We start from the raw sequence: 25,665 nt of genomic DNA on the forward strand, positions 1-25,665 counted from the left end.
ATAATTCATGTGAAGGAGGAGATCATGGGAGTCGCTGACACTGACACACTCCCTATTTCACACTGCACTACTTCCTCCCAAGTTCGTGTCACAGAATTCAAGTGTACTTGTGATGAAATTACAGCCGGCCGGTGCTTCACTCTGACTCGCTGCTCATTTACTGTGTTCCTACATGCCAATAAAGTTCATATAAAGATGCTTTCACACATGTATTTAGTCAAAGGCCAACCTCATGTGTCTCAAGGATGTACTGTAAAGCGACACATCACTCATTCTGTTTCCTTTACTGGCCACCATGGTGACTAACACTACACACAGTGTGCATGAATACATATCACTGCCATCTCTCTTTGTGTATCAACAACAAGTCCATCCTGGGACAGAATGATGCCAGCCCCTTGTCAACAAAGGAAGAGGGGGAACCAGATGGAGAGTTGTTTCTGTGGCCTGTGAAACAGTCAACGCCACAACAGTTCAATAAGCAATGGCCCAGGATGGGGAAATGTGACTGAGACAGGCCCAAGGACCTCTCTGACACCCAATTGTTTCCTGAGTTTCTGTGTCCGGCCTTCCGCCCGGAAACGTTTGGGCAACCCCCAAAGGTGAGTTTGTATTTTTGTATTTATGAGTGCACGCACAGCTCAATACGTTTGTCGTCTGTGTTTTTAATGTGCGAGCAGAGTGGGATTGTTTGCCAACATGCGGGAAGTTCACTGGCAAAATGCCCGTTGCTTTTTAAAGAGTGTGTAGGAAAGGATGGGGAAAAGATACTGGACTGTGTTGAACAATGACATTAATAGTTAGTCATGTTGACCACATGGTTACAGTTTGTTCACAGAGGGATAAAAGTAGTAACCCTGACTCCACTTATCTGGGGTCGAGAGATTATTAGAACCGATAAATAAATACTTCATAAATATACATTTTGTTATGTCATAGATGTAGCAATGATGAGCTAAGATGTAACATCATACAGTGATGTTAATGCATAGAAAAGTACAGACCAATATTGAATGCAAGCTCAAAACACACACAGAAATGACTTCAGGCCAGTAAAGAGTCAAACTTCAATGAGAAGTCAACCCAGTGTGTAAAGTCCTTATGTAATGCTCTTCACAAGTCTTCAAGTATGAGACACAGTGGCCTAGATAGCACCTATGTGTGCTAAATGTATAAAAACAAGTCATTTCATAACCTACATTAACATACCGCATCCACGCAGTATCTGTAGTATCACAATTAACACAGTTACCCTGTAACCCTGTATTAGTCCCACAATGAGGAACAATGTAAATGAACAATATCAAGGCAGAAAGAAAGAACAACATGATCACTTTTATTTTATACATTTTCACAAAGCACCAAACACAGCATGACTGTAATCTGCATGGATTAATGAGTTTGGAGTGTGATTCATAGATTAGAATAAACAACAATGGTAAAAACATAACACGGTGTCCTGGTACGGGTGAGAACAGCAGATGTGAAGGAAAAAACATTGGGCATGCAAGGCAGGTTATTCTCTACCGCCCTCTAGTGAAAAAAACACATCAATGCAACCTAATAATCATGAGTGTTCCTTGTTAAATAACATACACATGTGGGATTTAGATAGTGACTGGTGTCCATTTTATTATTGTATAGCATTTGATTTGCTGTTTGTGAACAAGTGCATTGATGCGTACGAATGTGCCGCTTTTATTTTGAAACATTTGACTGAGCTTTAACCCGGAAGTAAACAAGTGTTTTTATGCTAACGATGGATGTGTCATCAGTACATCAGGGCTCGGGTGGGAACTGCGAATATTAGGGAAAATACGAATATCAGACTTGTGTCGATATTCCTTTTAGGAACTGTTCGAGACACGTCAGGGGTTTTGTCTTTGTAAATTAGCTGTCACAGAGTAAGTACGGCAGGAGGATTTACAAACGTACTTGATTAGCTCCGTTGATCTTCTGCAACTGGGCTGTTAGCAAGCAGGCTAACTGGTTTCCCCCTGTGTGTTTGGGTCCTGACGGGTCAGCACAGCAGAGATATGTCCTGCAGCTTGTTGGAGTTTTGCCGGCTCCAGGAGCTCAGAACAGTCCGGGACTACTTGTTCCAGAACCAGAAAACTGAGCCAGTGGAGGAGAAGAAAGACACAGGTACGAGGGCTCGGTGGACAAATACATTAGCATGCTGCTGCAAGCCATGTCACAAAACTTCAGACCGTTTCCTCTGGAACTACTTAATCACTCATACTGTAGTACTAATTCAATCAGAGCGATTGCTAATCGTCAGACTATGTATATAATTAGATATCATCATAGCAAATTGGGGGATGGGTCGTTGTTGCCAGGTCTGCATTATTAAAAACCCATTCTAATCCTACCCAGTTATACTCACCAAAACAAAGTAAGAAATGTGTCAACTCTGATCACCTACCCTGGCAATTACAGTAAAAACGTATTTCTGACTTTCCTCCAAGTACTACCAGAGGAAGGTTGCATACCACTGGTGGTACAGAACCATAGTTTGAGAACACCGAGAAGTAGGTGAAAGTAGCATTGTGAATGTGATCAAAGTATTTACTCTTGTCACATGTATTTGCTATACAAAGTTGAGCCACAAGGTGAATGATGCTGTGAATTAACTTAAGTTGTATCAGTTGTATCAGTTTTACAATTCATGTACATTTATAAATAACTGCAAATGGACATGTATATTTTTAATTTAAATAATTTTAACCAACTGTTCATCTTGTCAAGGGCTGAACCTTATGCTTTTCAAAAGAACTCCTTGAATTTAATCTGTAAACAATTTAATTTTCACTTGATAAGATGCTTTTGGTTATGTATTACTACTTTGTGGTGAAACCATGGACCTGGCATTCATGATGAATCAGTTATACAATACAATATATGCTGTGTAATGTACAGAGGTTTGTGGTGATCAGACTGTAGCATTAATGATTCAGTATTTAGGCTTTGCAGTGTTATAGAGGGGCTGTGCTCTGCAACACCATGACAGGGAGAAATCTGACAGGCCTTTATGTTTGAGTCATCCCACATGAGACCCCTGAACATAATACAGACCTACACTCATAGGGCAGTTGTTGTTACATACACATCATTTAAACTAACTGCACGTAGGCTTGCAGAATGTGTCATCACCTCCCCCACCACACACACACACACATAAGCATCATAAATATCCATGGCAACAGGTCTTACTCCTTGACTTTTCTCCCTTTTCCCCCTTGTTTGTCTTCCACCCACTCTTGAGTATTTTTAGGTCCAGCGTCACCTGCATCAGCCCCTCTGCTCCTGTTTGCTCTCATTTTATTCATATGGTTTGCATTTTTGTGTTACCTAATCTTTTCAGCTGAGGTGTTTGTAGCCCCTTTCTTAATAATTTACAGATTACTGTCTTTATTTATTGATGTTGGGAGACAGACCACTAAAGAACCACCAGCCTGACTCTCCCTTTGTTTACTCCTTCCTCAAAAGATGATCAGCTGACTTGGGACACATCTGACTGGGAGTCAGCATGGGAGAGTGGTGACAAGGAGGAGGAAGCTGCTGCGACCACAACGGTCTGTCTTTTCTTTGTCTTGTGCACCAGCGTTCATACAGGTCCCTTAAATTCAGATTGTCATAGCATTTGATTTTGCAGAGTTGTAGTTTTTCCATTAAAACTACTTGAGTAGTTGAGTCATACTGAATCACACCAATATTAAGTATTGAACTGCTGACTGGTTGCATGGGGGTCATCTCCACTGACCTTCCTGTTTGATCCGCAGGCGGAGGAAGAGCCCACGGGGCAGACTGGACCCTGGTTGCAGGACTGTGTTGTGTCATTGTCACCCTGCTCTGACCTGCTTGTCGTGGCCCGTGAACAAAAAGCAGTTTTTCTCTCAGGTCTCACACACACACACACACACACACACAGTTTATATATAATTTCTCATTTGCATCTCCAAAGATAGGCATATGGTTTGGGAAAGAGATTTGAATGTCCATGTGACTTCCTATTAAATTAAAGGTGAAGTAAGCCATGTTTATTATTTTCTTATAGCAAAGTGGCGCACAGATGACAGTGGCAAAGAAGAGATGACTCTGGCCGTGTCTTGGACTGGCACACTCAGTACTGAAGAAGGGTAAGAGTAAATTCAGCTGATATAAGGTACAGAAAAAAGAGTATAGCTAAGGAGGCAGGAAAAAAATATTACAAACAACAGATAAGGATGACAATGAAAATGGGTGTGATTGTGGGAAAATAAGTGAAATATCAGATAATGAATGTTTGAGTGCAGCCTTTGAACAATAGAGAATTAAGCTCAGTGATGCAGGTATTATACCTCACTGTATGTATGCTTCCTCCTCAGAGAGTGCGTGAGCAGCTGCATCTGTATCCCTCTGGCAAGCCAAAAGCGGTAGGTTATACTTCATGTGAGTGAAAGATGAGATGTCTGTGGAAGTTCCAAATATTTGCTTATGATATTATGATTAACTGTGTTTGCTTTTTCAGGAGCTCCACAGGACGGCCTGACTGGACGTGTGTAGTAGTTGGATTCACATCTGGTTATGTCCGCTTCTACACAGAGGTAACCTTATCACTACAATCTTATACGTTTATACCTCTGAACCATTTTGTGTTTTCATCTGTTGACGTAAAACTCATTGTCTGTCATAAGAATGGAGTTCTGCTTCTGGCCCAGCTGCTGCATGAGGACCCAGTGCTGAGGCTGAAGTGTCGCACGTATGAGATTCCTCGTCATCCTGGAGTGTCGGAGCAGGTAATGATAACACCTGACTCTGACATCAGAATTATGTTTGAATTGAATGAATTTATAATATTGTGATTGTTTTAAGTATTTAAATGATTTGCCGTTTGTGGTTACGTTAATAAATTCCATGTTTTCTCCAAATATATCATCAGATATTTTTGCCCACATCGCCCACCCCATTGAATAATTGGATATTTTATAAAATGTAAGGTAAATCATGTAACAACAGCTTAGCATAGCTTAGCACAGCGTAGCAATTGCTTGGAAATGACAGTCTGGGACTTAGGACTAGACTAAGTCTGACCCGCACATTGCGTCATTTATAAAAGGTGTCCAATGGAGCGCACATCCAAACTAAATAAACACCAGGTGCAGGACAGGATCAGATAAATGATAAAACGGGAAGTGTCCCCACAAATGTTACACGCCATTCTTCAGACAAACAACAAGACAGTGAAGGCAAACAACATGTACCTGTGTAACGTGTTCATTAGTGACCGTTACATGTTTTGACATCTTTGGACAGACACAGGCTGTTTGTTAAACTTCTATTACTGGCCTTCATGCTAAAGAAAAGCAGAGAAGAAAGTAAAGCAAGGATATTTTAAACTGTCTCGTCTAACTTCCGGAGCATCAGTGAATAACCATATTTCCCTGCATTCAGCTGTATGATTGTGTGTTAATATGGATGAATTCTTCAGTTATGTATGATAAACTATTCAACACTCATACTACATTTTTCTGGAGCTTTAGAGAACGTCTGTTTATTGATATTTATTCCACTGCAGCATGAGGAGTTGAGCATCCTCTACCCTGCTGCTCTGGTCACCATTGATGGCTTCAGCCTCTTTCAGTCTCTACGTGCCTGCAGGAACCAGGTGGCAAGAGGTAATGCGCGTGCGTGTGTGTGTGTGTGTGTGCTCCAACCAGGGTGTATTAATGTGAAAATATTTGTGTGTCTTACTTGCTTTTTGGACCCATTAAACAAGATTATCTCAAGTTTCAGTTAAGATAGACGCACGCTATGTCTGCCTGCGGAAAGCAATACATAATGGATTTTCAGACAAATTATCTATTAAGTTTTTTTATTTAGCCTTTTCTCCTATCATCAAATTTTCTTTTCATCCTCATTCACCCAGCTGCTGCAGCAGGAAGTGATACGATCCAGCCTCCTCCCCTGGCCTACAAGAAGTGGGGTCTGCAGGACATGGACACCATTGTGGACCACAGTAGTGTGGGTAAGGTGCTATTCCTAGAGAGAGAGTTAGAGTTATAGATTCATTGATGGTTATGGATTAGCCTCCTCTTGATTTACGACTCCACCATAAACCATGTCATTATCTGAGATGAATTGATATGAAAGTTTATTTTACTGCACGTGATTCACAGTATTTCCACCATAGCAAATAGGATTGATGTTTCATTTTATATACACTTGAATAAAGGAAAAATCCAATTTTGCTCGTGTCTATTTGTCCACTCCTCTCTTAGGCATTATGACGCTGTGTGTGTTCGACCAGATGAAGAATGCATCGATCTTGGGGGGATTTAATGCTTCAGTCAAGGGCAGCCCCCCTGCCATGAGCCAGTATGTCACTGTGGGAGGAGGACCTTACACAGGTTTTTATTATGCTATAGAGGTGAGTGTGTGTGTGTCTGTTTGTGGGGGTGAGGCATTCATGACATAGAAAATGCCCTCGAGGAGACATTCACATGTCTCTTTGTTGGATCTCTTCACAGGGAAGCTCCCAGCCTCTTCTATCTCACGTAGCTCTGGCTGTGGCCAGTAAACTCACCTCTGCCCTCTTCAGTGCTGCGAGGTATGTATTCACCTGTTCTTGCGTGTGAGTAAGAACCCTCTGAAACATGGTCCTGCTACCATAAAGGCCAATAATAGAAAAGTATTCAAGGTTAAAGGAATGAGTCATAGCATCAGTGTCTTCTATGTGCTTGTGTATCTCAGTGGGACTGCACTGTTGTCTTCTGCTGCTCTAACAGCACACAGCAGTCAATCAGTAATCTGATTCAAAGCCTGTTCTCTTCTCTGTGCCAGTGTAATCCATACAAGGAGCATGTTAATTTCACATTTATTATCTTTTATATCCTCTCCTTAGTCTGTTCCCTTCTTTTATCTGGACTCTTCTTAAATGTTTCTTGATCACTGTCTTTGTCCTGCTTTGTTTCAGCGGGTGGTTAGGTTGGAACAAAAATAAGAACGAAGAGGAGACGCCTCAGAAACAGAAGCCCAAGGTGGAGCCTGCAACGGCGTTAGGAATCAGGTACCAATTATGACATCTGGACACAAATACGACTGTCATATATACTGTACGGTGTCTTATTGATACGAAGCTTGATATACATACCTTCCACTCTGTTTCAGATTTGGTCTCCCAGACTCTCGTCGCCACGGAGAGTCCATCTGTCTGTCTCCCTGCAACACAATGGCTGGAGTGACCGATGACTTTGGTCGAGTCACACTGCTGGACCTGGCCAGGGGCATTGCCATCCGCATGTGGAAAGGTGAGGGAAACAGAGAGTGAAAGGAACGGTGTAAAAAAAGAAGAGAGTTTCTGATAATATTTAATTTCAGTTTGAGTTTAATAACACAAACACCGTTATTTTCCTGAATTTTAGAGCATGTGTTCCTTCTCTAAATCATGCTAAGCCACGTATTCATTTTAGTCATTGTTAAGTTTGTCTCTGTGCAAAGTTGATAAGTTATACATTCTACCGCATTGTAGGTTACAGAGACGCACAGCTGGGTTGGCTGCAGATCCCGGAGGAGCGAGGTGATCGGGACTTCTCCCCCTCTGCTTCCCTCCCCAGAAGACATGCTCTCTTCCTCATCATATACGCCCCCCGCAGGGGGATTCTGGAGGTGTGGGCGATGCAACAGGGGCCTCGAGTTGGAGCTTTCACTGTGGGTAAACACTGCAGGTACGGGCAGCTTTTTCTTATATGTATTTCTCTGCCATTGCAAACATCCTGCATATGCTCACTGTGTGTGTGTGTGTGTGTGTGTGCGTGCACATCCAGGTTGCTGTATGCTGGCTACCATCTGATGGGTGTGAACAGTGTGACCAGTCAGGGCTGGCAGCTTCACACCCAGCAGGTGTGTTTGCTGGATCCCATCACAGGAGCAATGAGGACTGTGAACATTCCCTTTCACCTGGCCCTTAGGTTGGTACACAGACGGAAGGAAACGCACCGAGACTGCAGATTAATCCTAAAGATGTTTTATCACATGACCCATCTTTATGTGTCTGGACCATTTCAGCGACAAGAAGAGTGAACGAGCCAAAGATATGCACCTGTTAAAGAGACTGACCACGATACTGAGGAGCAGAGAGGTGGAACCTGGTAAGAGATGCAGTCGTGAAAGCTCGATGTAAATAAAAAGCTTGTAACTGAGTTAGATGAGAAAACTTAATATTTTTTCTCTTCATTTCTAAATAGATATTTTCGAGAGCGAAGCCAAAAGTGTGCTGTTGGATATCAAACACCCTGCCATCAAGAAGCAGGTGAGATAAAACATCAGTAAATAAAATAAAATGCCATCACACACTACTGTAATGGATGTGCACGCTGTGGTCAATATTGTAACTGCGACATTTGCATTTCCCTCTTAGGCTCTAGATTCTCTTCTGTCAAATAAAAATGCCCCCGTCTCCTGTCTCACTAACATCACACGCTCCTTATACGACAATCTGAAGCAACATGGTAAGTGCCAGTCCACTGTGAGAGAAATCATGTGCATTTTAAGATGTAATCTTAAAATGTAGATGTCATGAAGTGGTTGCCAAATTATTTGCTTAGCTTTATGCCGGGAATGTGTGTTTTGTTTTGTTTTTGGAGTAAGTTCTCACTTTATTTGACATCACACTTATTTCTGTATCACAGACCCAGAGGAAGTGGGCACAGAACTTCTCCAGCTCTGCTCTTCACAAATGAAACTGCTACAGCTTTACTCAGATATCCAGCAGCTACACTCGGCTGCAGACACGGAGGATTGCTCTGGCAACGTGAGCACACACGAGCACACTCAGATGACATAATATTGACTTACTGTCCTAACCATACAACATGCTTTTTGTTTCCCATAAGGAAGACAAGTCCCCATAACGTGACCGTGTAAACAGATTTAGGTCCCCCCACAATGACCTTGCTTCCCATGGTTTATATGTCAGAATGGTCCTCACAAACAAATATACATAATACAAGTACACACACAAACACAAGAATTGGGAATGTCAATATAAATGTGTTTCTGTTGCAGGACTCACTCGAAGGCATCGAGGATGAATTGTCCCGCGTTGCTCCGACCTTGCAACGTTACGCTCAGCTCACCTCGAGACCCAGTGTTAGTTTTGCTCAGGACTCGCCCGACTTGCCCCTTACTGCCCAGGCCTTTCTCTCCCAGACGGAGTGCACTGAGGACGGGGAGGTGAAAATGATCCGAGGGACTGAAGCAGACTGGAACCAGCTGGGTATGGTTAAATTCCCAGTTACTCTGAAAGATAGCAGGAGCTCTTACTGTATGCACATGGTTATTCTGATCATTAGTCACACAGTTGTTCATGTTGAAGCTGTGCAATTAAACATCCTGCATGTACAAAAAAAGACTACAGTAACAGAGGGAACAAGCTTTGATGAGATGGTGAACCTTAGAACCTTCAACAGTAGACGACTCGACTCAGATTCTTCCACTGTGAAACAAGTGTAGACACTCAGTCTGTCTCCATGTGATGTAACACCATGAACCAGAGTCAGTGATTGTACTTTACCACGACACGGTCAAAATGAAACTTCAATTGTGATGGCTAATTCTAAATTGTATAACATCTCATTGACAGTGAGCTGCCACTAGTGTCTGTGTGTGGAATGTCACTGGTGTTTCTCCAAACCAAAGTGCAAACTGCAGCATATCACGCAGATAAGTGTAAAAAGTAGCACAGTCAGGTTTCACAGGAGCCACGAGGATCAAATGGATCTTTAATGAACAATCCTGGCTGAGGACCTCTGTCCTTGTGTGTGTGTATGTGTGTCTTTGCAGGAAATTTTCTGTTCTGGGGTTGTCTGTGTGGAAAAAGCCCAATCCATAAAGTGTGTGACACCCTGCAGCAGACGGGTGTCAGTCCACAGCAGTTACTGGTAAGAAAAGAAACTAGATGATAATCACAGTGATTAATATTGGATAACAATAATAATAATAACAACAATTTAGACCTCCTATGATAATTGAAATGAAATCATTTCATTTGTTGAGATAATCATTAGTGTGTGAATGATGTCGTAATTGTATAATAAATAGTAAAAGTAATGTGTGTAGCAGATTGAGTTGATGCATGTGCGGAAAAGGCAGAGAGCAAGTTAAAAGAAGTAAAACAGGTTAAAATTGGTTGAGAAAACGGGTGCATACTGTAACAGATAGAGCAATTCCATCATTTACAGTCATGCAAAATTAAACGATCCGATTGTGGTGACTAATTAGAAGCTTCTGTTTTAAACAAAGTTTTCATATTGCCCTGTTTACACGGCAATGACTTGTGTCCATCTAAACAAAGCCAGAGAGAGGACAGACTCATGGAGGGTTTTCCCATGCAGCTCTCGCTTTCTCCTGCTTTTAAAAATGTCACCATTTTTCCTTTTGACAGGATATAATATATTATATTAAACTGAATAAAGAATGTGAACAGTCTCTTTCTCTCGTCACTTTCTGCCAAAGGCTTAAAGCTGGGTTAGGCTGCGTATTATAGCCATTATTGTGCAATAATTCCACAAAACCCATTAAGGCTGTAAATCAAGTAATCTGAGAGAGAGTTTAACTTTGCTTATGCTCTTTTTTTTCAGCTGTTCTGTTGTTTGTTGTATTAGTTTCTCAGGAGACTGAATAACCACAGGGTGATTTAGAGAGAGGTTGCACCAAAATGTACAATTAGAAATTAACAATCAAGCTTTTTTACTACACCTCTAATAATGTGTTATTACATTACCAATAAGTTAATAATAGTTTTTTTCTTTTTGTTTTATTTGATTTTTACACTTGGTTTTCTTCGTCTATCAGTTTCTGCTGATGAGCGTGTGGTTGCAAAGAGAGAAGGAGGTGCTACAGAAACCAGAGGAAACGGTCAAAAACCTCCACACACTACTCATTGTCCTGAGCAACATGAAAGGTATGCACTGTATTCTGATTCTGCGCGTGCTAACGTTCCTTCTTCATGGAGAACACGTGAACTCTCAGCTTACTTCTTTTTCCGACTTCTCAGGTGCAGTGGATGATTCGTGGGACCCTCAGTCTGTCTCCCCCTGGTGGCAGCAGGTCCGCACTACATGTATCCAGTCTCACAATTCTGCCGCCGCTCTGCTCGCTGCCTTTGTTGCCCACCGTGCTGCTAAGGCTAGCATCACCAGTCACGCCGACACCAAGGTAGAGCTTTTAAAATGATTAAGCACGAATGTGGTTGTTGGTCTAAAATTCACAGGTTTTTTCTGTGTGTCTGACAGTTGCATTCAGAGTGGGAGGCTGTGTCCCTGGAGCTGGAGCAGTGGGTGGTGTGTGTTCGTCAGCTGGAGGATGTGCTGGTGTTGCAGACTCTGCTGTTGGTGCCTCCTCCTCAGGGAGCACCTGCAGGTGCTGCTGCAGCTCAGTGTTCCGTCAAAGCGCTGTTGGAGGGAGGCACAGGTAAACAATAAGTCCTCAAAAAATAGTTCACGTTGTCTTATTCTCTCAGTAACATTGTGCGAGTAAATTAGGAAAATCGACTGAAAACACAAAGAATCGCCCACCAAAAGTTGAATTATACTGCTCAAAAAACCCAGTCGTTTAGTAGTTGTACTGGATAAAACGCCTCCAAATACTTTTCTATATGACATTTTCAGAGGAAGAACGCACCATACAACGTTACATTTCGTTCCTTTTCAGTATTTTACATATTTTTAAAGATCAGAATGCAAAGACGTGCTTGTGTCTTGTGAATCATTTCCTGCCCGCATGGCTGCTGCTTCTCTCATTAATTTTTTTACCCCGATATTTCTATTTTCCGAGGATTCCTTTCATTTTCGTTTAGTTTTGTTTTCCTTTCTTCGGCTCTCATGTTGCAGACACATGCAGATGATTTTTGTGATGATTTTCCTTTCACTGTAAAGGTGGCATCGCTGACAGTGTCTCCAAGTGGGTGTTCAGGCAAAACTTGGCCCCACAGCGGTTGAAGGAAATTCTCCAGAAGAGAGAAGAAGCAGAGGATAGACTAGAGCAGAAGACGGGAGAAGACGGAACTGATGAGACGGAGCAGAGCCAGAGAGACAACGACAGGACAGCAGGTCAGGACTGAAACATCTGGCAGCTAAAATGACACTTATATAGTCACTTCTAAGTGTGACCTCTGTCCACTGTCTCTCCAGAACTGTTGGTGGCAGTGTGCCAGCGGTTCCCACACTCCCTCTCTCCTGACCTGCTCTTTGCCCACTGCTGCTGGGAATATGTGGTGCAGTGGAACAAAGACCCAGAGGTAAATTCAGAGAAATTCAAACATATCATCCCTGTTGGATTGTTACTTCTTAGAAAAAGCAGGCTTCCTTTAGTCTACGCAACGATGGTCACCTTTGTTCTCACACCTGCTTCTTGTCTTAGGAGGGTCGATGCTTGTGCTGGGCGGTGGAACACTTGAAACTCATCACCAGTCCACATATCCAATTAGGTTAGTGTCTCCTTTTTTTGATTCATCGATTACCAAATCGTATATAATCACTTCATTGGTTTGAATGTTTTCTGGTTTCTTTCCTTTATGTTAACCAACAAAAATCATTAAAAGTAAACAGTGGTATCTGGTATTTTATGGACCAAACCATTACTAGGTTTTACTAAAGGTGAAAGAACTGCTTTATTAAGCATTATTATTTCATCACTGTGCTTTACTGAATCGTCCTCAGGTATTTCCACCATGATGTGGAGCACGTTCCTTGTCAAACGATTCTCAGCTGCAGCTTTCCTCATGGAGAAAGTAAGTGGTGCACATGCTGTGTCCAGTCTGCCTGTTTGTTCTGAGGGTGTGAAGCAATCAACCAACAGTTTGCACTTGTTTTCCGTAGGTGGGCAAAGCACCTAAAGATCGTTTATGTCGACGGGTACGTTTGTGTTTCTGCACAGATTCTCAAACATGCACATTTATCTTTTTCCCTTGCACATACAGTTTTTTTGCATTATTTTATATCCAAAACTCTGCAGAGAGGATAATGTTCACCTGATGGAGACACAAACCTTCTGCCTGTTCCCAGTTCATTAAGAACATGTGTTTCTGTGTGCAGGATGTTGGGATGGGGGACAAAGCCATGACGTTGTTCCTGGGCTGCTGTGTCCAGCTGCTGCAGATCCTCATGGAGGTGACTGAAGTATTGGTTAACAATCAGTGGCCTTTTTCTTTTATAAAATATTACGTGAGTAAAAACATCCAAAAGACAAAAAAGAAAAGCATGGAGAATGAGCAGTGCCCTCGCATAAACTCAGCACAGAGCATGGTCAGTGAAGTGTGGCTGACCACGTCTCTTCTTTGTTTGTTGAATTTGAAATAGAATCAAATGTGTGGCTTTTTGAAATGAGGATAATTCTTTTTAAGACATAGTTTGATATCTGATGTCTTTAATGTAGACGATCCATTTTTATAAAGTGCTGCTGTTGCAACTGTGGTTCCTAATGTACTACTAATAATAATGTTTAACATAATATCACGTAATATGCTACTAGTTTTAGCACTACTGACTCCTAAACTTGACAAAGCATTTAATGTGTTTGCCAAATAGCACATAAATATGTCTTCCCTTAGTTTCCTCATTGCTCACGGACAGTGATTGGATACCAAACTAGTTGTGATATCATCAGTTCATCATCATGCAGGTTTGAGGTGAACGCACAGAAAACAGAAGGTAGTGAAAGCTCAGTCATCAACCTGAAGTGACCATTTTTAACAGTGCATGTGCTTCATCAACAGAATTTTGAGATAACACAGCAAGTTGATGAATGATGAAGACATATACATATATACGCATATGTTTATGTATATACAGACAGTGTTGTAAGATGCATGGCCAAGCTAACTTGAGTATGTTCTGGTAATGTTAAAGCATACGTGTATGTTTAAGTTTTTGGCTTCTCACAAACATGATTGTAATGAAAGTAACCAAATCAAGTTCTGCCCCAAACAACTGCCTGTCACAGTTTCTGCTGCTGCTGTTAATTTGCCATGCAGCTCCAAGTGTTTTTTTCTCTATAAGCTGATTTAAGGAGTCTTGTTTTTAGATTTATTTGCCAACTGCATCAGTTCAGTCCAATATCAGGTTCCGGCTGTGGAGGCACAGATCCTTCCTTCTAAGAACATAGATTTTTCCATTTATAATCCTTTTTTAGACGCTGTATTATTATCAATGTCATAGTGCTTTTGGACTCAAGTGTCTGCTGTGCAAAGTAAAGTTTCCTCATTGGTTTCTCCTGCAGGCCGACTCAGCCGTAGAGGAGGTGTCTCCTCCGGAGCTTTCCGTAGAGGAGGCGTGGTGTGGAGCGGAAGGCCCCGCCTCCATAGCTGAACTGGCCCTGGAGCAGAGAGGGGTCCACTACCCCCTGGTCCAACACCACTGCCTGTTTGCCTCCCTGCTACATGCTGTTATGACCTTTAGTGTGAAGGTCAAACCACTCAGCCTGTATGACAGCAAGGTGAGGAAACAGCACATTTACATACACGGGTACAGTTAATGTGCGTGACCCAGATACAACATAACATAACACCGATATTCACCCGTCACTGTGTAGGTGTTCTAAATATTGTACACAAACAGTACTTTGAAATGATGACATTCCATATTTGTTCAAGGGTAAGAACGCTTTCTTCAGAGACCTGACGACAATCCAGCTGATGCCCAGTGGAGACATGGACCCAGGCCTGGTCTCACTGAGACAGGAGGTAAGAGATTATACTGGATTTGTCCACTTCTAAAGAGTGAATAAAGAGAGGAACAAACAAAGGAAAAATAAAAGTGATAAAATAAGCTTAATACAAGGATTATAGCAAATGTCTGGAATAAAAACATCACCTCTGGTTCTGTTGTGGCTCCTTTGAACGGTTATAAGGTTAAGACTGGACGATGTAAGGGGGAAACATGTCTGTCGTGTATGTATTCAAAGGTGCTTTTTGTTTCTCCACTCTCACACACTGTGTACTGTGTCCTGTGTCTCAGTTCCTCCTGCGGGTGCTGACTGGCTGGGTTCAGGCTATCGATGATCTTTCCAGCTCAGCCTCTGGCACTGGTTGCCCTCCTCTGCCATCTAGTGGCCCCAAAGCTGATTGGTGGCCCTCGCTGTGTCTGGAGCTGGGCTCCCTGCTGCAGGTCAACCCCGACATTCTGCGGCGGCACCTCGTCTGTGAACTCTACAACCAAGGCCTGGACCTCCGGGCTGAAGAGGTGAGGGAGACGTGGACTGTTTGCTGCAGACCGAGGCTAAAACCAGGATCATAACTTTGTATCATCCTCCTGTTTGTATTTCCACCCTGTCCTTCAGGTGATGTTACAAGTGGAAGATAAGGACGTGTTGGGTTCTCAGCTGTTGGTACTGAGTGGACAGAGGCTGAGCTTCTCACTGTTGCACAGCCAGAGTCAGACGCAGCCCGCAATGGAGCTCCTGGCCCGTCTCCCCCCAACCCTCTGCACGTGGCTCAAGGCCATGGTAAGACACCAGCGCCGCTCTGAAGTCTCACTTTTCAGTAACGGATGCTTTTTTTCAGCTCCACTCTGATCACATACCCTGGTATAATACAGTAGAACCTGTGGAGGAAAAATCGAGCCATTTTCATATCACATAATTCCAATTCCAAACTAAGTATAAAACCTTTGTTGTGCAGGATCCCAGTGAGCTGCGTTGCCCTCTGGTCCCTCTGTCCCAGAGCAGCCGGCTGGTCAGCCACGTCATTGAGATGCTGCCAGAGAACCATGCTCAGTACAGCCTGGCCCTGCACCTTCTGGAGGCAGTGGAGGCTCTGACCACAGAGGACTGACCCTGACCCTGACCCGGACGGGTTCACCTGCCGCCCTTTCAAACTTTAAGAAAATGGTGACGCCGCAAACAGAAAGATAAGCAGCCTATTCACCATCTAGTCATAAGCTTTTAATTTTTGACATGTCCACACATTTAACACTTACTTAATTGGGTGCTTGTGTTATTGATACTTAAAGTGTTCAGCCGTATAAGTGTATGAGATGTAATTCAGATTTCTTTTGTCACTTGCGCTTAATTTGTTTGAGTCTGTTTGACATCAGTGTCCTGTGTGCCATATCTGTTTGACCTTTCTCCTCCTTTCCTCCCGCTCAAAGACAAGAGATGTATCATAAAGAAATATGGACCTTTATTTTTTATTTATATAGAGAGACAGAAGTGAATGAGCTGTGCGTGTACACCGTCTTTTCTGTGGTCCCACTGGGCTAAACCAATGCAGAATAAAGAGGTTTGTGCAAAGCTCAGATGTTAACGTTGGGATAATGGTTCATTTCCTGGTCAATCACGGGGTCCAGATAAAAATCAGCTGCTCACCTTCACTCACACACATCAACTCTGGACTGTACATTCTCCACTGTTGTCACATAGTGACTCACAGTCAAATACAATTACACACTGGAAAAAAATGCATTCCTTCTCAACTGAAAATCAAATCAGTGTCTTCAGTTAGCAGCAGTTCATACAGTAAACCTCAGTCATCCTCAGATTACACGCCGGTACCAGATCATAATTGTAGTTTACACATTTAAGCCATAATCGACAAAGAGGGACTGACTCGGGCGTCTTTGATTTAAAGAGTTGGCTGATGATTCTCACATGCTGCTCTGACTCCAGCTGTATTTTCTCTTGAGTTTAAATACAGGAGAAAGACAGACGCCGGTTTCACTACGTCCAAATACAGAAAACAAAGCCGTCTCTGCTGTTTACGGGTCGGTGCCAGTGTCCAGGCGGGTCAGTGAGCCTGCGAGACGATGGTGTGGCAGCGCGGGCACAGGCAGTCTGCCGACTCGGCGGTGAAGCGCCGGCAGCGCGGGCAGCGAGCGGCAGAGGTGGGCACCGCGGCGATACTGTAGGCGCTGTCCTCGCGGATAACGCCACCTGACGACACACAGACACACGGACTGAGCAATGTTTCCACCAAATGAGAGAAGCACAGAAGAGGTTAAGACCGACGTTAATCAGTGTTTGCCCAACCTGAAAATCTGAACGCTTGTTTTAAAGGACATTAGAATTAGAGTTGAAACAATTACTCGATTAATCAATTATTACTCCTTGACACGGGTGGGCAAGGAGGGGAGTAGTGAACCTGGTGATCAAAGACCTGGCACCAGCTAGAGTGGCGCTTGATTTATGCACAGCCGCCACCTCCTGTCGTCACTGTGCATACACTGCTGCTTCTCGATATCACAAGTAAAGACATATTTACTGCTGGTCTATTTGCACGGGATAAGTGTTAGTGTTCGGGACTTTTTTACCCCGGATAAAAGTCGCTTTAATCTTTACCGACATCAGGCGGGACTAAGATCACAGAGAAGCTCTGGTAATACTTACTTTACCTCCTCATGTAAAATGAGTCCTGTTCAAATAGGGCTTTAGAGCTGATCAGAATCGTGTGATGAACTCATTTGACAATAATTTGAATCTACCAGGCATTTGTTTATACCCGTCACCGTCTCCCCTGTCCTGAGTATTTATCGCTGTGTCACTACAGTACTTAAGGAGCTTAGTGTTGATGCTGCTCACCCTCCAGATTGATGAGGAAGGTGCCGTGGTTGAGTAGGGCGTCAGAGGGCAGGTCACGGGGCAGCTCGCTGGTCAGGTTGACGCGCGCGGCCATCATCAGCTCGGCCAGCTGGGAGGAGGTGGACGAAGGTTCCTCTTGTAGAGACTGGAAGTTAAATAGGTCGACCATTAAATCTGCATTTACTTTGACCAACAACAAAAAAACAAAAAAAATCGGTGCTACAATAGAAAGATTCCAGATGAATCCATGAAAATAATATTATGACACGTGACTTTCTAATCTCCGAGAGTAAACGTACCTCCATGAGTTCAAACAGCAGACAAGGTTCAATGGCTATAGTGAGGTCGTACTGGGCAGCGTTTTTGCCTGGAATTGAAGACAGGAAGGAGTCTCTGATGGCACACGCTCCCTCCACTGCCTCCTCCAATCCTGGTCGCCGCCACACAGAGCTGCTCTTTATCCAGCCGCTCCTGAATAAAGTCTCTGCCTCTGCGTTAACAAACAGTCTGTGAGTTTTTACAGTAGAAACTAACGATTCTTTTTCGTTAGTTCATATTTTATCCTCAAACCAAATAATTCCGTTTTAATGATGTAAATGCACAGATTATAAGGATGATTATTACACGTTACTGAACCACTGTGGTCATTTTTCCTCCTCACGTTAGCTGAATGACACCTACTGTCGTGTCCCGGTGCGTGCTGGTAAACCTCCTCCGCAAGGTGCGGCAGGATGGGAGCGATGGATCTGGTGACGCCGTCCAGAATTTCCTCCAAAACCGTCTGACATGATCTTCTGCCCAGTGAGTCCTCTGGATCACAGTACAACCTGGTTTAAAAAAAACAACAACATCTGAGGTTAAAGGGCACTGAGGCCACGTAGGAAGGAGTGATTTCTAATGGTGAGACTGGAGAAATTTGAATTCACACAAAGTGTAGATTCCATTCTACCTGTCTTTGATGATGCTGAAATAAAAACTGGAGAGTTCTCTGGTGATGAAGGCCTGGAGGACACGGATGACTCTGCCGGCATCAAACTCACTGTAGGCATCTGTGACCTGCAGACGTTAAAATGCACCATCATCATCATCATCATCATCATCATCATCATTACACCTCCACTTACAGTCTACGGCCCCGCTGTTACACACACACACACACACCTTCATGCTGTATTCTCGCAGCAGGTGCAGCATGTATTGATCGATGTAGTGCATTTCTTTGGAGTCCACGGTCTGAGAAAGGGGGTCGAACCCGTGCAGGTTACCGAGCAGGAACTTCAGCGTGTTTCTCAGCTGGGAGGGAAACAAAGAAGAGAAACAGTCAGTGTGCATACGTGCATGTGTTTGAAGTCAAATTTTAGTCGGACTAAGACAATAGTTAAGTTTTCTGAGTGAAATCGAACAATCTTAGTTGGTTCTGCCCATGCACCAAAATTTCCTCCTAGGTCTTTGACCCGGACGTAGAAGGAGATGACGTATAACGTGCAGTACTGTTGTCTGAAAACAAACACCACCATGGCATTGACGAGAGCGAAAGCTGCAGAGAAAACCCACTTTTGGACTGATGAAGAAGACTTTCATGTTTGGGCAGCTGAAGGAACTAAATATTCCATCTAATAATCACCACTTCTGGAGTCAGACTTGTCCGATTGTTCAACTCAGTCGAGCGACGACCACTAAATTTGACTCCGGTACCTTGTTGATGCTCTCTCGGGCCGAGTTGAGTGCAGTGGGTCCAATCTGGACCTCGGAGAAGATGTTTGACTCTGCCACCCACCAACGCAGCACATCTGCCCCGTACGCTGGCAGATCCTGAGAAAAACAAGAAGACACATGAGACCGCGTCAATCCTGCAGCCTAAAGTGTAATATTTCATTTCATCCACGATTTTCTCACCTCCCCTCCATGAATGACTTTATCAGGATCCACAACGTTTCCCTGAGACTTGGACATTTTCTCTCCCTTCTCTCCGACAGTAAAGCCATGGACCACCAGAGACCTACACACAATTATTTTGCTTATAGTTTATTTTAGATCATTTTATTGATTCCCAGCATCAAACAGCACTACATCCATTACCTTATCACAATATGATATTTAAATGTGTTTCCTTTTTCATAAATGTCCCCAAAATGTTCTTAAATCCCATATCATGTTGTCTTTCTGGTAAATTATGTTTAGTTTTTTGTTGAATATTTAACACATGACACATTTACATTGAATTCATGTGCACAGTCATCATCTGCAGTAAATAGACGGGACACTCACTTGTACGGAGCTTTGTTCCTGACGGCTACACTGGTGAGCAGTGACGACTGGAACCAGCCTCCGATCTGGTCCTTTCCTTCCACATATGCATCTGCTCTGGAGTCTGACTCTGAGGGATGAGTGCAGGAGATCGTTCAGTTCCACGCAGACACAAAACAATGGTGGTAAAACAAATGGTTAGCATTGAGAAGACAAGAGGTAAGAGACTCTGTTAGTGACAGGTGAGGAAAATGACCTTTACTTAAATGTGACTATTGCTCATTAACATGCTTTGACCACTTTTCAAAATCTAGGTTTTATGTTTCATACAGACAGCTGTCCTTCAACCCAGTCCATCTCCACCCTGAATCCATTCAAGAAAACAAAAAGAAAACACAGTTACAGTCATCCCTGGAAAAAAAAAAAAGAGAAAGAAACAAACCCCCCCAGTGTTCTCCCAAGACAGATGCCTACATGTCTAAATCCTGCATGCAAAGCAGAGAGCGTGAGAGGAAAGCCGGGGGTTGTAAACATATCCAAGAGCTTCTGAAAGCAAAAAAGAGGAGGAACGAGTGAGACGCCACAGTGGTTAAGAGCCACAGCTAGGCCACAGTTGGTGGACGGTCAAATAACCTGTGACCAGAGGTTTGCGTAGTGGAGTGGGGAGCCAGCTGAGACGAGACTCAGGCTCTGCAGAATCTCCCTCCGTCTCCTCTGGAAATAAAAACACACTACATTTTGCAGCTTTTTGTTTAAAACAAACAAACGTTGATTGTAACTCATTCTTGTAACGACCGACAGATCGACAGCGCTGTAACAGGTGAGGACATTTCTTCAACTAAAAATAATTGAGACTTTTTGTGCTTCTGCAATGAAAATTAATTAAACTTTTTACTGTTAATTCTCAGTAATGCTGAAAGTAAAACCCCAGAGCTGAGTGACGCTGGTATACCGAGACTGCACCGTCATCTAATCCAGGTATGTGGTCAGCAAACTGCTGCGGCTTTTGTTCACAACACACTTTGCAAGAAGCTTTCTCTCTTAAGAAGCTTTCTCTCTGCAATAAAACTAATGAAAGGAGAGTTGATTAGAGGCCGTTTGAAAGCCTGCAGGTGTGAAAGTGAGACGGTGCAGTCTTACGACACAAAGCAGTCACTTTCTTACGAAGGTCACGTGTTCTCCACCTAATGACAACAACATCTGTTACTGGAGGGAACAAAACACAGCTTTGCTTACATAGACAGATGCTGATTTATTCAAACTGAAGGGAATCACCTTGTTCTTCATGTGACAGTTTAGGTTGTTTTTTTGTTTCTTCTTCAAATTCTGAAGTCCTCTTTGAAAGCCTCAAGGTTTGTGATTTGACCACCACTCGTGCTTTATTGTCTGTTATCCTCTAAATGGGAACTTTATTAACAAAATCCTATCCTGGTATATTTTTGCTGAATATTATATCCCATATTTATATCCCAGTATTAATGTATCCTGTGCTACTGATGAAGTGAGACAGTGAAACATTATTTCCTCATGAAAATTGTAAATCTAGTGAGAATTTTGGCTCATTTTCCCATGGACTTACATTCAAACAAGTGGGGTCTACAGCCTCCATCAGTAAGTTCAAATGTTATCTTGTGAATTTAATCCTTCATTCAGATTTTGACAAATGTCATGACAATGACAAAATCAAAACCTGATGTATCTTGATATGTGCTTCAATGTTAAATGAGTTTAGTATGTACCTTCTAGTACAGCAGCCCACGACGTCCCACTGTCAAACCAGATGTCCAGAACGTCCTCTCCACGAACGTAGTCAGTCACTGGACCCGCTTTACTCTGGTAAAAAACAACACACAGGCCAACAGTTGTTAGAAGCCCGGGGATCTTTTGTGCTTGCAAGTTTATTTTGAAGTTAGTAATGCTGGCATGAGTGAGGGATTACTCTGTCCAAAAACATTATTTATATGATGTTCAGTGTCGTTATTGGGGCATCATCTTACCTTCTTAAGGACTTCAGCTGGCAGAAAAGCCTCGATGGGAAGCTCCCACCAACAGTCACTGCCCTTTTCTTGGAAGAGCTTTGATATGTGGGACACTGTATGTCTGCAGAGGACGGAACGACGGCAGGAATATTAATATTGAGTGTACAGTTTGACTGCATGTGTGCTGTGCCTCAGCTTACTTGTTGATCAGAGCCTCTCCGGTCTCTCTGTGGTAGAAGACGGGGATTGGGACGCCCCAGCTTCGCTGTCTGGAGATGCACCAGTACGTCCGTCTGTCCAGCATGGCCAACAGGCTGCCCTTTGCCGACTCTGGCAATACACGCACCTTCTGCAGTGCATCCTAGATGACCACACACACATATATACACACACTTTTGTCTCTGGAAACAAAATCAATACCTTCCTGGAAACGTGGCGTTGGACAATCTTCAGAGAATCTCCAGAGTTCCGAGCTTTATCACGGCTACCCTACTTACCTTGGCTTTGTCTTTCAGCGACGCAGTGTTGATGAACCACTGCTTACTGGGGCTGATGATGACGGGTTGCTTTGTCCTCCAGTCGTACGGGTAACTGTGGATACACTGCTCCTCTTTCACCAGAGCCCCACACTCCTTCAGAATGGAAATCACTACACACACAGAAAGGCAATTCCCATGTAAATGAAATGTACACCTACACCTTGGGCATGTTGTGTCCACACTTGATTCATACTGTACCTTTGTCAGTGCCTTCTGACATCACAGACAGACTCTGTAACTCAGGACCTGCTGCTTCAGTGAACTTGCCGTCCTCGTCCACGATGCAGTCCTTAAGGGAGAAGCAGATCACACAGTGTTACACAGCGCTACGTACAAACCTGTTGATTTAACGACCCATAACGTGCAAACGTACCACAGACAGGTTAAACTGTGATGCCACACTGTAGTCGTCCATGCCATGCGCTGGTGCTGTGTGGACCAATCCTGTTCCTTTGGCCATAGTCACGTGATTGGCTGGCAACAGCGGCACATCCTTGTCAGGGATTGTGGGATGTTTGCAGAGCCCACCTTCAAGTTGGGAGCCTTGGAGGAAAAAGTGATGGGACATTTCATACAATCGTGTATGTAAGAGAAAACATGTTTCAGACAGTGGTGGCTCTGTGAATATTTACCTGTGAAGGTGCCAACAGTCTCCAGCTCTGTGCCGAGCAGCGCCGCCACACTGGCTGTGCGTTCAGTGGCCACCATGAGCAGCTGACCGCTGTCTGCCCTCTTCACCACTGAGTATCTGTATTAAATGGAAAAGTCACTCTGGTGTTTCCACAGAAGCAGGAGGAAACGCTACGACATTTTCTCGTTTGTGTGGATGGAAAATGTGGTTTCAGTAAACAGTAAAAGTAAAAACTATTCAAATAAGAAATGATTACTTCAAGAATTATCTTTGTTATAAACGTATTGTTATGCAGAGCAGTTAATGTGAAAGATAAACAGTTAAAATAAGGCACAGGAAATACTATCTTAGGTTATGCCCAAGTCTACATTACTGGAATGTTGTAGGAACTAATCCAAAGGTAGTAATGTTTTTATTCACTAAAACGTTGATTGGTTATGGAGAGGACATTTTAATAAGGGAGACGGAAGTTGTCATCTGTCAGTGCAGCTACTTACTGGGCATTGGGCATGTAACAAACAGCCTGGTTTGCAGGAATGGTCCAGGGCTGAGTGGTCCACACCAACACAGAGACATTATCCAGACCTGCAGAGGCACACATACACCCACAAATGGTTAAAGAGATCCCCACTCAGGTCAGAAATATAAAAGCTCAGAGTGACTTTGTTGTAAATGTGTTTGTGTTACCGTTCTCTGAGGCGATCTGAGGCGGCAGTGTGGTCAGGGGAAATGTGGCATAAATGGCTCTGCTCACATGTGCAGGGTTGTACTCCAACTCTGCCTCAGCCAGGGCCGTCCTGGAGACGCACGGTGAAAAGTCACGGTTGTCAGAAAGTATTAAATATTGACATAAAAATATAAAAAACACATGTTTACATCCTGACAGTACCTCGAAGAAGGAGACCAGAAGACTGGCTTGTAGTCCTGGTAGATGAGCCCCTGGACAAAAATATGTTTCATAAGTTAAAACATTTGGAGAAATCCAAAAGTATCCACTTCTAAAGCCACTGAAAAAACTTATTAGCTTTGCTATTTGCAGTTGTTCTTGCTATATTATTTGTTTTATTTGATTAACTGTTGTTCTTGGCTGAATAACACATGCATGTTCACCTTGCTGTGCATTTCCTGGAAGACCTTCAGCTGAGCAGCCTCATAGGCCCCATCAAACGTGTAGTAGCACTTGTCCCAGTCAGCCATTACCCCCCAGCGCTGGAAAGCAGCCTTCTGACGAGCTATGGCCCCTTCTGCAAACTCCCTTGCTGTAGTTGGCACAATCCAGACATAATGAGCTCATGCAAATCTAATAGAGTTCATGTTCAAGGGAACTATCTGTCCTTTCTGACCTTTCTGTCTGATCTGCAGGGGACTCAAGCCGCTGGTCCCCTGGTCCCCAAGAGCCTTCAGCTCGATGGGTAGGCCATGGCAGTCCCAGCCTGGGATGTAATGGACCTGACGGCCTCTCATCATCTCAAAGCGATTACGGATGTCTTTTATAATCTGCAAGATAACCATATTTATTAATATACTGAGTATCAAACAATACCGATAACAGTACAATACAGTCTTATTACCTCTTTAAAATAAAAACAACTAACTTATAGTGTTTTTTAAAAAAAACAGTATCATATCAGCTCATTGCTTTACCAAACTGCTCTTGTAAGTCGCAATCAAATTACATCAATGGTTCTACTGTTACACCACAACAGAAGAAAATAATATAATAAAGGCCACTGTAAATAAGACACCTTATTGAGCGCGTGTCCAACATGAGGGTCTCCATTTGCATATGGGGGTCCATCATGGAGGCAGAACTCCTTCTTGGCCTTTCTCTCCCTCTGCCAGGAATACAGATTTGCAAAACCACACTCCTGCAATGCATAAAGAAAAGAACAAGCAACAGAATTAATGACTTAATACTATAATATTGCAGTCACATCAAAGACAACTGGAGGATGTGATCATGAGAATGATTAGACAGATGGGGTAGATGGGGGTGAAAGACTTCCATATTCCTAATTTAGTGTCTATCCAGTTACCAAAAAACAAGTTTAAATAAATAAAGTTATCAGATTTTGAGTGCAGTCTCGTCGCACCTGCTGTATCTCGAGCTCTCGCTGCACCAGCTTCTGTCCAGTCAGTTTCATTGGGAACTCGGTCCGAGGAAGGAGCACTGTCTCTCGGTACTGTCCCTGAGGAGAACCTGCCACCGGGGACTGAGAGATGTCTTCTCCTGAACTGACACTGAAATGACAGCGGCTCGAGCTGAAGGAGAGAGCAGGGTGGAGGAGGCCGCCTCCCCGGTGTGACCTCCGTCCCCATCTGGCTAACGCATGGCTAACTGCCGAAACCCGGCACAGCAGCATGGGGAGGTGAAAAAGCTCTGTGGCCACGAAAGTGAAGAAAAACAACAATAACAAAAGTGCCGAGCGTCTATTTCCTTATTGTGACTGTTGCAGTAATAGCGTCGTCGTTACGTTCCGCCCTTCTTGGAGTGTCGTGTTTCTTCCGGAAGAAATATTGAAACGGACATCTACGGAAACTCAACGGGGTCATACGATATTTTTTTGATTATTTTTTTTCCATTTAAACCCATTATTCAAACTGCAAAATGTGCATTACCCCAGAAAACTCGGTGTGTGTGTGTGTATTTTAGTATTTTTTTACATTCAGTAATGAGTTCTCGTGCCTTTTCACTTGATATATGCGTGGGTTTAATCTG

General features: G+C 43.3%; 2 protein-coding genes across 4 annotated transcripts; one reads left to right on the top strand and one right to left on the bottom strand.

Annotated features, from left to right (window-relative positions):
• Positions 1-1,735: 1,735 nt before the first annotated feature.
• On the top strand, positions 1,736-16,271 carry rab3gap2 (RAB3 GTPase activating protein subunit 2 (non-catalytic)). Of its 2 annotated transcripts, XM_044046781.1 has the most exons (36): positions 1,736-1,904; positions 2,025-2,145; positions 3,490-3,575; positions 3,783-3,900; positions 4,058-4,139; positions 4,368-4,415; positions 4,511-4,586; positions 4,677-4,778; positions 5,558-5,657; positions 5,909-6,007; positions 6,261-6,409; positions 6,510-6,589; positions 6,956-7,048; positions 7,150-7,289; positions 7,511-7,706; positions 7,806-7,949; positions 8,047-8,129; positions 8,226-8,290; positions 8,399-8,489; positions 8,670-8,791; positions 9,046-9,256; positions 9,823-9,920; positions 10,834-10,942; positions 11,036-11,196; positions 11,274-11,451; positions 11,916-12,089; positions 12,171-12,277; positions 12,400-12,466; positions 12,699-12,769; positions 12,858-12,893; positions 13,074-13,148; positions 14,257-14,472; positions 14,630-14,719; positions 14,994-15,218; positions 15,316-15,480; positions 15,656-16,271. In XM_044046781.1, the coding sequence occupies exons 2-36, from the start codon at positions 2,037-2,039 to the stop codon at positions 15,806-15,808; spliced, it is 4,119 nt and encodes a 1,372-aa protein (XP_043902716.1). In that variant the 5' UTR covers positions 1,736-1,904; positions 2,025-2,036; the 3' UTR covers positions 15,809-16,271. The 2 variants fall into 2 exon arrangements, with proteins under 2 accessions (XP_043902716.1, XP_043902715.1); XM_044046780.1 differs by having other exon boundaries at positions 1,736-2,145.
• On the bottom strand, positions 16,140-25,665 carry iars2 (isoleucyl-tRNA synthetase 2, mitochondrial). 2 transcript variants are annotated; one of them, XM_044046782.1, is made up of 24 exons: positions 25,040-25,665; positions 24,692-24,814; positions 24,290-24,443; positions 24,057-24,205; positions 23,836-23,885; positions 23,634-23,743; positions 23,444-23,531; positions 22,948-23,063; positions 22,689-22,858; positions 22,514-22,604; positions 22,274-22,425; positions 21,977-22,137; positions 21,795-21,897; positions 21,537-21,630; positions 20,431-20,511; positions 19,819-19,927; positions 19,447-19,549; positions 19,246-19,362; positions 18,712-18,843; positions 18,500-18,606; positions 18,232-18,377; positions 17,850-18,040; positions 17,551-17,695; positions 16,140-16,905 (listed from the first exon to the last, which is right to left on the bottom strand). In XM_044046782.1, the coding sequence occupies exons 1-24, from the start codon at positions 25,307-25,309 to the stop codon at positions 16,760-16,762; spliced, it is 3,108 nt and encodes a 1,035-aa protein (XP_043902717.1). In that variant the 5' UTR covers positions 25,310-25,665; the 3' UTR covers positions 16,140-16,759. The 2 variants fall into 2 exon arrangements, with proteins under 2 accessions (XP_043902717.1, XP_043902718.1); XM_044046783.1 differs by lacking the exon at positions 20,431-20,511 and having other exon boundaries at positions 25,040-25,664.

The sequence above is a fragment of the Solea senegalensis genome, linkage group LG16, assembly GCF_019176455.1.
Source record: "Solea senegalensis isolate Sse05_10M linkage group LG16, IFAPA_SoseM_1, whole genome shotgun sequence".
NCBI lineage: Eukaryota > Metazoa > Chordata > Actinopteri > Pleuronectiformes > Soleidae > Solea > Solea senegalensis.

What these genes read in the sequence shown, in the direction of transcription:
- rab3gap2 (XM_044046780.1), top strand. Translation starts at nt 2,037, where the DNA reads ATGTCCTGCAGCTTGTTGGAGTTTTGCCGGCTCCAGGAGCTCAGAACA. An exon ending in TGTGGACCACAGTAGTGTGG is followed by an intron (nt 6,008 to 6,260) that starts GTAAGGTGCTAT and finishes CTCCTCTCTTAG; the next exon opens with GCATTATGACGCTGTGTGTG. An exon ending in ACTGTGGGTAAACACTGCAG is followed by an intron (nt 7,707 to 7,805) that starts GTACGGGCAGCT and finishes GTGCACATCCAG; the next exon opens with GTTGCTGTATGCTGGCTACC.
- iars2 (XM_044046782.1), bottom strand. Translation starts at nt 25,309, where the DNA reads ATGCTGCTGTGCCGGGTTTCGGCAGTTAGCCATGCGTTAGCCAGATGG. An exon ending in CCTGCAGATCAGACAGAAAG is followed by an intron (nt 24,206 to 24,289) that starts GTCAGAAAGGAC and finishes TGCCAACTACAG; the next exon opens with CAAGGGAGTTTGCAGAAGGG. An exon ending in TTCTGGTCTCCTTCTTCGAG is followed by an intron (nt 23,744 to 23,835) that starts GTACTGTCAGGA and finishes GTGCGTCTCCAG; the next exon opens with GACGGCCCTGGCTGAGGCAG.